The sequence below is a fragment of the Panthera tigris genome, chromosome D4 (assembly GCF_018350195.1).
Source record: "Panthera tigris isolate Pti1 chromosome D4, P.tigris_Pti1_mat1.1, whole genome shotgun sequence".
In the NCBI taxonomy this organism is placed as follows: domain Eukaryota; kingdom Metazoa; phylum Chordata; class Mammalia; order Carnivora; family Felidae; genus Panthera; species Panthera tigris.
Window position 1 is genome coordinate 24677451 of NC_056672.1, and position 13186 is coordinate 24690636.

Sequence of the window (13186 nt, forward strand, 5' to 3'; positions counted from 1 at the left end):
ACCAAGTCCTACTCAAACTGTGGGGTAGTTTGTTACGAAGCAGTAGACAACACAGCACAGGGGGAAATTCCCTTCCCTCTCAGAGCAGCTTTGGAAAAAGAAAAAAGAAAGCTAGCTTGAATACACAGAAGTACTTCAGCACTGACCTTTTAAGGAAAACTACTGGGACCTCTAACGTGTGCCTCGCTCTGTTTTAAGCACAGAGTGGCAAGTAAGACACACTGGTGCTGTGGATCTGGGACAGGCTACGTGTCAATCGGGGAATCTGAAATACAACAAATGTTCACAAGTTTAAATTGGAATTACAATCTGAGCGCGTGTTTCATCGCTGTCCAGCTCTGCAAGAAATCTCAACCTCATCCTCTTCCATCACACAAAAGCTGTGGGGCGGGGGGTGCTTTTGTTCACTTCTGAAAGGGCTGGCCACAAAAAATATTTCAGATGGACTGGAACGTACCACTCCTAAACAAAGGAAGGGAATATGATGGCTGGAGAGACAAAGAAAGCCTTTCCTTCACACTTCAGCCTGTGTAACAAAGGGGCGCGTGCATGTGTGCTTGCTTATTTATAAAACCTATTCTGGGGATCACAAGCTAGTTAACTCCTTTCTCTTTGTACTTTTTGGTAGAAAACAATTACCCCGTGTTCTCCACCTAAATCAAGCTTTCCCCCACTCCAATCACTTGTACTGGAAGACAAATATGCCGTGGTACTTCCCATCTTAAAAGAATACAAAAGGCTAACTTCCTGCACACCACCACCACTCTCCTCGACAGCTGTGCCCCCATCTCTCTGACTCTCTTTACTTCAGACCTCTATGTCTGCTGATACCTCCTTGGTGCACTCTAACCAGAGTTTTACCCTCATCACTCCATAAGACCCCTATCACAGTCCCGAAGGGAGTAGCTCCTAATACTCAAACCATGACGAGTACGTAAAGCAACACAGTTCATTTACCATCTTCCTCCTTGTGAAAGCGTTCCTTCCTGGCTTTCAGGGCCTCTCAGTTCTACTTTGCTGGTTTCCTCTCATCTCCCTCAACTGGAAAGTAAGAGTAAACGAAGGCTCAATCCTCCCAAAGTGTCTTTATCAACACTCACTCTGCAATTCATCTGGTCAGGATTTCTCAACCTTGGCACTGTAACATTCCGGACCAGATAAATCTTAGTTGAGGGAGCCATCCTGTGTACTGCAAAATGTTTAGCTCACAGGACACCTACAGCAGCCCCAATCGTGATGTCAAAAAAATGTGTCTCCAGGGGTGACTGGGTGGCTCAGTTGGTTAAGCATCTGACTCTTGAGGTCATGATCTCACATGTCGTGAGACTGAGCCCCATGTTGGTCCCTGTGCTGGCAGTGTGGAGCCTGCCTGGGATTCTGTCTCTCTGCCCCTCTCCTCCTCTCACCAGCTCGTGCGCATGTGCGCTCTCTCTCTCAAAATAAATAAATATTTTTTTAAAGAAATGTGTCTCTATGGGGTGCCTGGGTGGCTCAGTTAAGTGTCCGACTTTAGCTCAGGTCATTATCTCACAGTTCTTGGGTTCGAGCACTGCGTCGGGCTCTGTGCTGACAGCTCCTGCTTCAGATTCTATGTCTCCCTATCTCTGCCCCTCCCCAGCTCACACTCTGTCTCTCTCTCTCAAAAATAAACATTAAAAAAAAAAAAAAAATTGGGGCGCCTGGGTGGCTCAGTTGGTTGGGCGTCCGACTTCGGCTCAGGTCATGATCTCGCGGTCCGTGGTTCGAGCCCTGCGTCGGGCTCTGTGCTGACAGCTCAGAGCCTGGAGCCTGTTTCAGATTCTGTGTCTCCCTCTCTCTCTGCCCCTCCCCCATTCATGCTCTGTCTCTCTCTGTCTCAAAAATAAATAAACATGAGGCGCCTGGGTGGCTCTGTCGGTTAAGCGTCTGACTTCGGCTCAGGTCATGATCTCACGGTCCGTGAGTTCGAGCCCCACGTCGGGCTCTGTGCTGACAGCTCAGAGCCTGGAGCCTGTTTCAGATTCTGTGTCTCCCTTTCTCTGACCCTCCCCCGTTCATGCTCTGTCTCTGTCTCAAAAATAAACATTAAAAAAAAAAATTAAAAAAAAATTAAAAAAAAAAAAAATGTGTCTCTAGACATTGCCAAGAGCCCCCTGGAGGGCAGAATCACCTCTGGTTGAGAACCACTGGCCTAGTTCTTTGGCTTTCAATACCAGATACATACAGTGGCAGCTACACAACTTGGCCATAGCCTGAACCTCTCTCTTCCAACTGCCTTCCTATTATTTCCACTTATATGTCCTATCAAGTACATCCCACTTAACACATCAAAACAAAACTTCAGATTTATACTCCGCCCCATAGATGTCTGTACCTTGTTCACCCTGCTTGACACCTCTCTTGCTCTTAACCTCAGTTTTATTCATCAATAAATCCAACTGGCTCTGCCCTCAAAACATACCTCAAATCTGACTTCTTAATACCCTCCACTGCTACCAACCCAGTCCAAGCCCATGTGATCTCTCACCCAGATTATTACCTCCTGTTTCCCTGCTTCCACCCTGGTTCCCCTAGCCCGTGGTTCTCGCCTAGGAACTTGTTAGAAATGCAAATTCTCCTCCAAACCCAGAACCAGTACATCAGAAAACCCTGAGGATGGGACACAAAACCTGTGGTATTAAGCCTTCCATATCTGAGGCCACTCCCCTCCCCTCATGTCTCCAATCATATTCCCTACAGCACTGTCTCCCTTGCTCACCTTGCCCAGGCACACAGAACTCCCTGTGTTCTATAAACACTCAGAAAGCTCCCATCACTGGGCCATTTCATTGGTTGTCCCTCTTCCTGGAAAGTTATTCACCCTCGCGGGTCACCTTCATGTCTCTATTTAAATGTCACTCTCAATAAATCCTTCTCAGACCACCTACATAAAATAACACCTTCTTCCTGAACTAGGCTCCTTACTCTGCTTAATTTTTTTGCCAGAGCACTGTTACTACCTAACCAAGCTAAATGTATAGGTTCTGTTTATTGGTGTCTCCCTACATTCTCCTATGTAAACCTCAAATGGACATGTTTTATTTACTGCTATACTCTGAGCAACTAGAAAAGAACCCTATACTTAACAGATGTCCAATAAATGTTAACTAAGGCAATGGCTGCCTATGGTTGATTAAAGGAATGATACACATGTGCAGTCAAGGAAGAACATTTAATATTACTTAAGTAACGAACAAGATTTCAGAGCAGAAAAAAAACACATTAAAACAAAACAAAACAATGAAACAAACACAACCACCCAAACCCAGAGCTGTAAGGCAAACGAGAGGGACAGAGTGCAGCAGTTGACACTAAAATTAATCACTTCAAATTCATCACTGGTGAACACGGCTTAGGAAGACTTCAGATCCGAGACCAGAAAGAACGGCAGGTAGGCTTTACATAAAGCATGATGACAGATACAATACAAGAAGAGAAGAGAGTACCATGTGCAATACCAGAGAAGTGCAGGTTTGCTAAGGACACTTTTCCCAAGGTGTGTTCGGTGAGAATGGATTAGACAACTTTAAACAGATTTCTTTAATGCAGGGCTTCCTGGTGATGTTAACATGTTTAGTGTTAATCTCTAAGAGAGGAAGTAGAGTATGCAGCATTTCCCTGCCTTAACCACACAATCTTGTGTTTTGTACAAGCACAGACATGCAGCCACCCTTAACTTGTATTACTGTTAGTGACATTTTCATCCGTCTTATTTTGTTGTAATTTGCCTACTGAATTAACATAGTAATAATGTCTCCCCAAACAAGACTCCTTTCATTCGTATATTTAAGCAGAGTCTGCCGCTCCAATTCTGAACACACAGAGGCCAACTGCCATTTATCTGACTGTTCAATATTCTCTACACTTTGTTTACAGTACCACAAATCTTCCACTTGGGAAATAAGATTCTGAAATGTTATCTTCACGATTCCATTATTTATTCAATTTGCAATTAATAACCCAATATGAGAACAATGTAAGCCTAAAATATTTTAAGTGTTCTTAATGCTTTTGAGACTTTTTAAGTATTTTGAACTCCTAAAAAGGTATTTAGATCTAAAACATATTAGAACCAAACAACAACAAGATAGTACCATCGCAGCAGCTGTAAGGTACTGAAGAGATCACCCAGTCCGGTGTGCTGAACAGGCCTCACCAGCACTTTTACAGCAAAGATATCATGATGTCTTTACTCAAAGTCAAATAACAGTTAGGTACCAAAAGCAGCAAGCAGAGCCCAGGTCACCTGACATCCAGTTGGTTATCTTTTTAATACACAATACAGTGTATACTCATTTTAATTGGGGAAACTTAAAAACTGATAAAGAATGATTTAAGTGTGATAAAATCTGGGGTAAATCAACTTCAGTAGTCTTGAAGACATCTTTTTCTATCTACAAAAGAGGCAAGACAAACCAAGTGTAAAAGCTAGAGATTTATTGTTATTTTGTGATTAATAAATTGTCAAATTGGTTATGACACTACCCCACACTGTATACCACCATTCGCCAGTACAAAAGTTTCTTGACCACACTGAGGCATAAGGCAGAGAGAGCAAAGACACATGAATATCATCCTTAACAATGTCCTCTAGTCCTGCCTCTCCCTTGATCGTCATTCACGTTTTCCTTCTGGGGAAAGTGTCAGAACTGTGCACGGGCTGGTGGGCAACCTGGCCTCTTGACCTTTTTTAATAGCAAGCAACTTACAGAAGTAATGGAATTCAACTTGTATTTCCCTTGATTTTATTGGTCTGAACTCATTTTAGGTTACTTTAACATTTTAATTTCCTGTAACTGTACATGAGAGAATATAACGACCTAAGAGAATACTGAACCAGAGTCAGCCAAATATATTACTGACCCCAAAGTTATGTTTTAATTGGTCCTAAAGGAATGTACCACACCCCAACAGTTTGAGAGTTAGGCAAACAGAACTTCTTTGGGGAGGGAAGAAAAAGGCTGTAGAACAACAGCCTAATGAATTCAACATTGTTAAAACGGCTCTTTGTTTTTCACCCCTGAATGATACCTTTTTACTACACTATATGCACAGAAATCCTAACAGAATCTTGGTTGCCAGTACTATTTAGGCTGGCCCAATCCAGGAGAGACCCCCACCCCCCGCCCCCAGCTCCCCTTCTCTGAGGCTCTGAAAAGCACAATATTTAACTATTTCTTAATAGAACTACCAAAACACTTCAGAAACAAGTGGCTCACAAATCATTTTAAATTTATGTATTGCCTGTGCATGAGAAAACTGATAAACCCAAAAGATAGTTCTATTTTTATATGGCAATTAAAAATAACTGAAACATCAAGACACTTTCAGTGAAAGCAACATTTCAATTACAAATCGTAATGCCTGTTAAACTACCTATGGGAGAAGCTGAAGAGTCCTAGGCAGATGCACTTTTGGGCTGTACTACAGTGCCCCTTCAGTCTGCGCAAAGATGAAGGTAATTTACAGTCAATCTGTGAATGTTGACACAATGTTACATTATGTTGTCTGTACAATTAAATGTCCTTAGAGAGATAACCAGAATCAGCTTTTCTACTATATTTCCAACAAACCTAACCGGCACTTTTGCTGAGAGATGTTTATCAAAGATGCTGTAAGATTCTACACAATTAGGAAATACTCAGCTTTAAAGTATTTCCTTATCTCCACTTTTTTGGTTACAAGTGCTTTGCTCAGATAATCTATTGCAGTATGTTTCTAGAAATGCAATCCCAAATGTGCATACTATATTGTATACAAATAAAGCAAAAACTCTCAGTAGTATAAATCTTACAGCATTTTGTTTGCAAAACTACATGCCAAAGTCACAATAAGCAATATTGTACCACAAATTATAGAGCGCAAATGATTTGCTTCTTTTTAATGCTTTTATTCTACATAAATTACTACCATAGGCTAATGTTTAAAAGCAAATAAACTGGACAGATGCAGGACAAAAATCTGTTCACCCAACTATAAAAGGTGATTTTTTTTTTAAAAATTACAATAAATGCAGAGTGTTTGATGCATGCAGTAGCCTTAAATGAAAAAGCATTGATTCCCACCGTTAAAAAAAAAAAAAAAAAAAAAAAAAATACAGAGAAACCCACACATCTTACTGCACTCCACCTTAAAATGCATCATATTGGGTTTGTTTATAGCACAGAATTCCAAGAGTCAAAATGAAATAAAGCGGGTATTTTAAAGATTTAAGAGCCGTTATCAAAAATAAATTACATTTTCTCAAGATACAGAAATGCTGCTATGATGGCTGGGAGCCCAGTAACCTTTCAATAGCGGCATTGATATCACCTCCTGTTGCTATTAGCGCTTGCAAGTTTGCTTCACGGTTCAAAAATCCCATTGCACTGAGCTGTTCCAGTTGTTGCTGAAATCTGACTTCTGGATTCTGTAGCTGTTAAAGGGAAATAAAAAAGAAAAAAAAAAAACTAACCAAAACTCTAAGGAAAATCAGTCCGTGTCACACCTAAATAAATTCTAAAGTTCTAATTGCTTTCTTACAACATATGCTGCTCTACTAGGCTATAAAAGCACTGGCTCTCTTGAAACATGGTCAACATATTTAAAAGTCCATTAGCACTTAATTTTGTTACTTTAAATAGTCTTATTTATACTTAAATGATCCTGTCAGATAAAGCACAAAACTCTGCTTTAAAAAAAAAAAAAAATCGCTTAATAAACATCACCCATTAGATATATTTAAGAAGCTGATAAATATGCAGGAAACGAAAGTATATATACAAATTAGTTCAGAATTAATGTTTTTATTTTGTACTTATTGCCAGTGTCCTCACATACACAATTCTAAAGTTCGAATGTGGCCTAGAATGGGCACCGGATGCCTGCACTGGCCAGTCACGTGTCCAGGACAGCTCGAGGTCCAGGCCCACGGAATACACAAACAGCTGCACCACATCTTTTTCCAGAAATGAAGACAAAAATACACAAATGATCAATCAATCCTGGCTGATGTGATAATTAACGGGGAGGCCTGTAGACTGTTCAACTTCTATAACAATTCTGTCCAATACCTAAAATCTTTTCTTCTTAATAATTCCATGAATATTACACCGAGCCAGAGGCCATATATTGGGAATACAAATACTTCTATAAGACAAAACCCTGTCCTGTTTCTTTAAAAGGCTTAAAATCAGAAAGCATGCTGTATTACTGCCACGTGGAATTATGGGGGCAATCTACTGTAGCGGTTTGAAATGGCCACCATCTTCGTACGATGGCAGATTCTTAGTAAAGCTAATAAATGTTTCTAGATGTAAGACATTATTAGAAGTCTACATTTTTAAGCCGTATTTGTGAGGTTTACGTATGTTACACAAGTTCCCAGAGGAGATGGTAGTGGGTAAGGTGAGGTGGGATTTTTTTCTTTAAGTCAAAATACAAGGACTAGACAGAACTGTAGTTACCGTAGGTTTAGGAGGTATTTGGGATAATCAAGTGTCTGTTCCTCCCTGACAAACGTTTATAAAATACAACAAATTTCAAGTGATTTCCAAAGAGGGACTCCAAAAAACGCATTTTTAAAGGCAACTTCCAAATAAGGCAAAGTTGCAGCATTTCTTCCCTACAACTTTAACGTTTCATTCAGTGTCTAATAGTACACCCAAGTCATTCATTTTCGTAATGCCTGTTTTATAAGAGTGTGCTTTTTATGACATTCTAAACCCTGGAGGACTGTCTCTTTCTGTTTTTGGTTGTTTGTAGAAATTTCTAAATTTCCAACAAGGAATATAAAATGTGAGCAGAAAAGAATCTTTACCTGAGGATTTACTCCAGCGAGAGCCTGCAGCATTTGTTGGATGAACTGCTGGTGTCCAGGTTCAGTGGCTCCTGTCGTGGGACTTGGGTTGTCACCAGGTGCAGAGTTAGACCCGCTGCTTCCTGAAGAGCCTCCAGTGCCTCCTAATGCCCCCAGGCCAGGAGTAAACCTAGGAAAGCACAAATTGGTCATATACCCTAAGCTCCTGCAACAGGAGGCCAGACGAGGCCAGCTGATGGTAAGCTGTTATCTTCTTAAAATGAGCATTTTCAACTTTGAAAATTAGGTCTTGAAAACAATCCCAACAAAAATAGGCACAACGATACCGAAGTATGAAATGCTCAGAGAGAAGAAATAACCACTATGCACTTTCAAAATCGCTCCCAAATAAGCATACCCTGGGATCAGGCCGGGGGCTTCCGTTGCTAATGTCTGTAAACCCTGTTGAATCTGTAACAAGGCCTGCATCGCTCTAGGATTTGACATTGCTGATAATGTATCCGGATTCTGCATCTAAGGAAGAAAGAAAACAGGTGGTTAACAAGGGAATTAAAATCAGTGAAAGTAAAATTTAAATGTTTCTTTGCTGTGTTTCTGGAGAAAATTTACCACCTTACTCCCAGACACTGGTAATCCAGAATTTCTTTCCCCAAATAAACACAAGCACCTCCTCCTTGACAACAAACCTAGTATGCAAATCATTAACTGACCTCCTCCCAAGTCCAGCATGAAAGCCATTTTTCATAATGAAAGACAATCAGGAGCTATGCTCCCAAAGCCACAACTGTTCCCCTTCTCCAACAGAAGATAGAAGTGTTATTTCTAAGAGACAGCCTCCAACTGCACAAGTTTATTTAACGTGGTAATATGGTGAAAGCCACCTATTCCTCCTGACCAAGCGTTATCTGTTGCCAATGTAACAATTTTACCAGTAAGATACACTCTAAAACAATAGTTCCAAATTTGAAGTTAATACGTGTGTCCTGAGTTCAGCTTCACTACTTCCAAATATACACCACCTGACTGACCAAAAAAGATAGGCTAACATTAACATCATTACAATAGATCAAAGACAATAACTAACCTTGGATAATGGCTTACAGGCCTGAGATCATTTGTATGTTTAAAAGCCCTAGAACTACCAGTTTCAAAACACCAAGACTGACTTCTCTTTTGTCTTTTTAAATAATAAAATACCATTCCAATCTCAAGTATTTTTTTATAATAAAACCTTCCTTATAGAACAACTCTGCCAATTTTAATCTTGCTAATTCCGAGTTTGAGGAAATGAGATCTACCCCTCAAAAAGAGACATTCCATTATTTGTAGGAATTAAAACATTACAAAGAAACCAAACCTGTAAAATAGGATAGGGTAGTGCTCCTTCCCATTACTCGAGATTAGTTAAACCATAAAGCATAACATGACACAATGAAGCACTTCAAAGTTAGTAAAGTGAAAGGAAATGGTTTATGGCATTAACGAAGCATTCAAAATCCTAAATCCTCAAAAGCAAAAACAAAATGGTCCTTTCCTCAGAATTTATGTTTAAGAAATATAAGCAAAAGGTCAGCAGTGAAATGGGGCTCAGTTAAGATCAAGCTGAATTCTCTGTGAATTGACAGCATTATCAAACTAACTTCTATGTTTTGCTATCAGCCAGAGAAGAGCAAGGAAAATGTTTATCATCAAACTTTTTCAAGCAAATCATTACCGAAGATAGCTAGCATCTTTTCTTACTCACTTGTTGGAGGAAAGTTGGGAGCTGTTGTCTCATTTGTTCTTGAAGCTGAGGATTTCCAGCAAATAGGGGATTATTCAGCATCATCTATGGGGCAAGTGTTCAAACAATTTTAACTGGAAATATCTGAAACAAGTAATGTACCTTGTTTAATAGTCTATCTTCCCCCAAGTGCCTAATCTGGCACTTACAGGGAGGAAGGTAGAACATGAATAAAAAAGGAGAAGGGAAGATACTGTCCACAAGAGGGATCTCCAGAAAAAAAAAACAAAAATAAAACCAAAACGAGGCATCTTCTCTCTCAATGAGAATGGTGATTATGATAATGACATGCAATATCCTAAAAAATAAAAACAATCATTTTCTTAGGATTTTCCTTGAGCAAAGGTGAATATTTGCCCTTAAAAGAAAAATGGGGGTAACTGGCATTCAGAAGGATACATTTTCTGCTACACTGACAGAATAAACATAAGCATCAATACATGAAACAATACATGGCTTGCTTAGACACCTCAACACACAAGTGTTGCACAGAGAACAACCCAGATCTGGAACCACTAAATCTACCTGCCTACTGCAAGACAGCTAATATTAGGTCCAGAAAAATAACACACTGCAGAACAGCAACCAACTTGCCAGAGAAATGGAGCTGCTAGGTGAAAATCAGCCCATGACTAGCACCAACAGATCTCTGGGGAAAGTATTAAAATACGTTAAGACCCGAAAGATGTAAATCCATTTGAGAACACCAAGGTTAGCCTCTGGATTTCACCTCACTACCACCAGAGATGAGAAAAGTGGCATACCTCCTATCATTCAAATAGGTGTTAAGAATTAAAGTCAGGGTCAATATTAACATTAATACCTGAAAATAAGATTACAATACACAGCATAACCAGAAACTAATTCTCATAACTTTGAAAAAGACAAAAGTTTTATCACTTTCCCCACATGGAATGAAAAATCAACTAACAATGATTTACTGATCGCCTATTTACCAGTCCAAAGTCTGGAGGGTAAAGTAAAGTGATCCTTGCCCTCAAGTAGTTAACCATATTTGAGAGCAATTAACTATATGTACATACTAGAAGTATAGAGAATTCCACTTTCCCTCCTCTGCCTATTATTACAAAGTGGATTATTTAGTTAATTTCAACAAAATAACTAAAGCAGAAAGAAGCCAGTGTTTTATGGATATACGATATTCATTTCAAAGTGACCAATAAATTCACAATAAATAAAATAATACCTACTTGAGATCAACAAACCTGCTTCTTTATTGGCTCCAGTAAAAAACTTTTTATTACAAACAGATTAATCAAGTTATCACATTTATCTTTCAGGATTCAGGTCATTTAAGAAAGCTTGTCATCTTATATGGAATCATTCTTTCTCAGAAAATCATATCTCATTTGATTAGGATATTTTTCCTAACTTACCTGACTATACAACAATACAGTTTTTATACTCAGACTTTTTTGAATATCTAAAAATCAAAATCAGAATAAACTGCAAACTTTAAACCTTTTGATAACCAGAGTATGTTGTAAATGTTTCTAAACTGTCTACAGTATCTAATCTTCTTTGTTACCATTTTGCTTTAGAGTTGAAAAAAACAATACATGAAAGTGCTCAAATGACTCTATAGTGTTGTTAGGTCAATTAAATGGCTGAGAATGTGCTTATTAAAGTCAAAAAACTTAAACGAGATGCACATTCAATGCTAATTAGTCAAATAGACATTTAAAAACATATAAATATGATCACTCAACATATATATTTTTCTACACTTATTTTTTTTTAAACATGTTTTTTTAAAATATGTTTAATTACTCACTTTCCCAAAGCCTCTGTGTCTGAAGATATTGAATACAGACAACCACAAGAAAAGTTAACCAAGCAGTAAAAGAAAAGCAATGATTGAGAAATATAACTGTGTCCAAAACTCCATCTGTTTAAAATCCTAGAGACTTGGGACATATATGACAAAAAATCACCACCACCACAATCATCAAGAAGTATCCCACACTTATTTTAAACAAAAGTGCTGTGAACACAGTAAGCGACACCATTTAATACTAATAACTCAGAATACTTTTACATTAATAAGAGTATACAAAAATTCACCTAAAAACTTGTTCTTTATTTCCAATTCCACAAACATTAAAGAGGGCAGAAGTTATTGCTGAGGACTGTAACTCAAAGCTATCTGCCATTATGTACTTGAAATCCATATAGTTCCAAAATTTAGAAAATGAAAATCATTCCATTTGACATAATGAAGAAAGTGATTACTTTTTTAAAACAATTTTTTTGTGTTTATTTTTGAGACAGAGCATGAGTGGGGGAGGGGCAGAGAGAGAGAGAGGGAGACACGGAATCTGAAGCAGGCTCCAGGCTCTGAGCAGTCAGCACAGAGCCCGATGTGGGGCATGAACTCACGAACCCGTGAGATCAGGACCTGAGCAAAGTCAGACACTTAAACCGACTGAGCCACCCAGGAGCCCTGAAAGTGATTACCTTTAAAAGCTTTTAGAATTTTGCAAGTGGGTATACACTGTAACAGAAAATCTTTAAAATCCCTAATACTCTACACAGTAAATATGAACTATAGATGATCAAGGTTATTTAACAATTCTCCAATGTTTTTCAATTCCAATGGTTCTTAACCTAGGGGCCCATCAGAATCACCCAGGGAACTTTGGGGATAGAGGAAGTGCAATGTAATTACATAAAAGTCTCTCAGAATGGAGCATGGTTTTTTGTTGTTTTTTTTAAGCTCCCAAAGTGATCCTAAATGTTCAGCCAAGGTTGAGTTCACTAATTCCCTTAGTTACGGTCTCTTCAAAATGAGTTAGAAAATTAGTAAATTAATAAAAGACCATTATACTAACTTCGGGGGCAGAAATTTATAGCAGAAAGAATAAGAACACTGTCCCTGCAAATTTCTGCCTGTAAAATAAACAATATCAGGCTATTTTATAACTGCTATTTTGAACCTATTACTCAAAATCTATGTGACCTAATAAATAAAAGTATTCCAAGAAATGTATTAACACTTCTTAATCACTTTCAAGATCTACATTTCACTAAAGAATACATCTTCCAAAGGGTGAGCAATCTAAAACTTTTGTAGTCATCTCCTAAATCAATATAGGTAGATACAAAGTAAACCTACACTTCTTTCTAGCCAATGAATAGCAGAGATGAAGCTGTTTAATTATATATGAAGAATTAATTTACAGCAAAGAAACAAACTGTCCAAAATACTGAGAGATACAGTTTACCTACTTTTCTACAGCTAACACAACATAACACAAATGTATCAAAATCACAATTATTTGATTATGCAATTTCAATTCACAGTGCACAGTCCTCTTGAATACAATTACCAACTCACCTGTGCAGCAAGGTCGGGGTTCTGGCTTAGGGACTGCATCATGCTTCTCATGTAGGGGGCAGACAACATGTTCTGCATAAGTTGTGGGTTTTCAGTTATTTGTTGCAGCAAGCTCTGCATTCCTGGTGTATTGAACATACTAGCTGAAAGTTTGTTTAAAAAAAACAACACATTGTATCAAGGAAAAGACAAACTAAAGTGAAAGTTTTAAAATATATACTGTGCATAA

The 13186-nt window shown here is 38.5% G+C and overlaps 1 protein-coding gene across 4 annotated transcripts in view; it reads right to left on the bottom strand.

Moving 5' to 3' along the window:
- UBQLN1 (ubiquilin 1) overlaps nucleotides 1-13186 on the bottom strand; it is a 76671-nt gene that overhangs the window by 26347 nt on the left and 37138 nt on the right. For 2 of the 4 annotated variants that reach the window (XM_042965246.1, XM_042965244.1), the window contains exons 7-10: nucleotides 12958-13100; nucleotides 9561-9644; nucleotides 8214-8329; nucleotides 7817-7985 (exon numbers count right to left, since the gene is read on the bottom strand). In XM_042965246.1, coding sequence (XP_042821180.1) covers nucleotides 7817-7985; nucleotides 8214-8329; nucleotides 9561-9644; nucleotides 12958-13100 — 512 coding nt within the window. Of the gene's footprint in view, nucleotides 1-4438; nucleotides 6434-7816; nucleotides 7986-8213; nucleotides 8330-9560; nucleotides 9645-12957; nucleotides 13101-13186 lie in introns of those variants that run through there. The other 2 variants (XM_042965243.1, XM_042965245.1) reach the window with 2 other exon arrangements.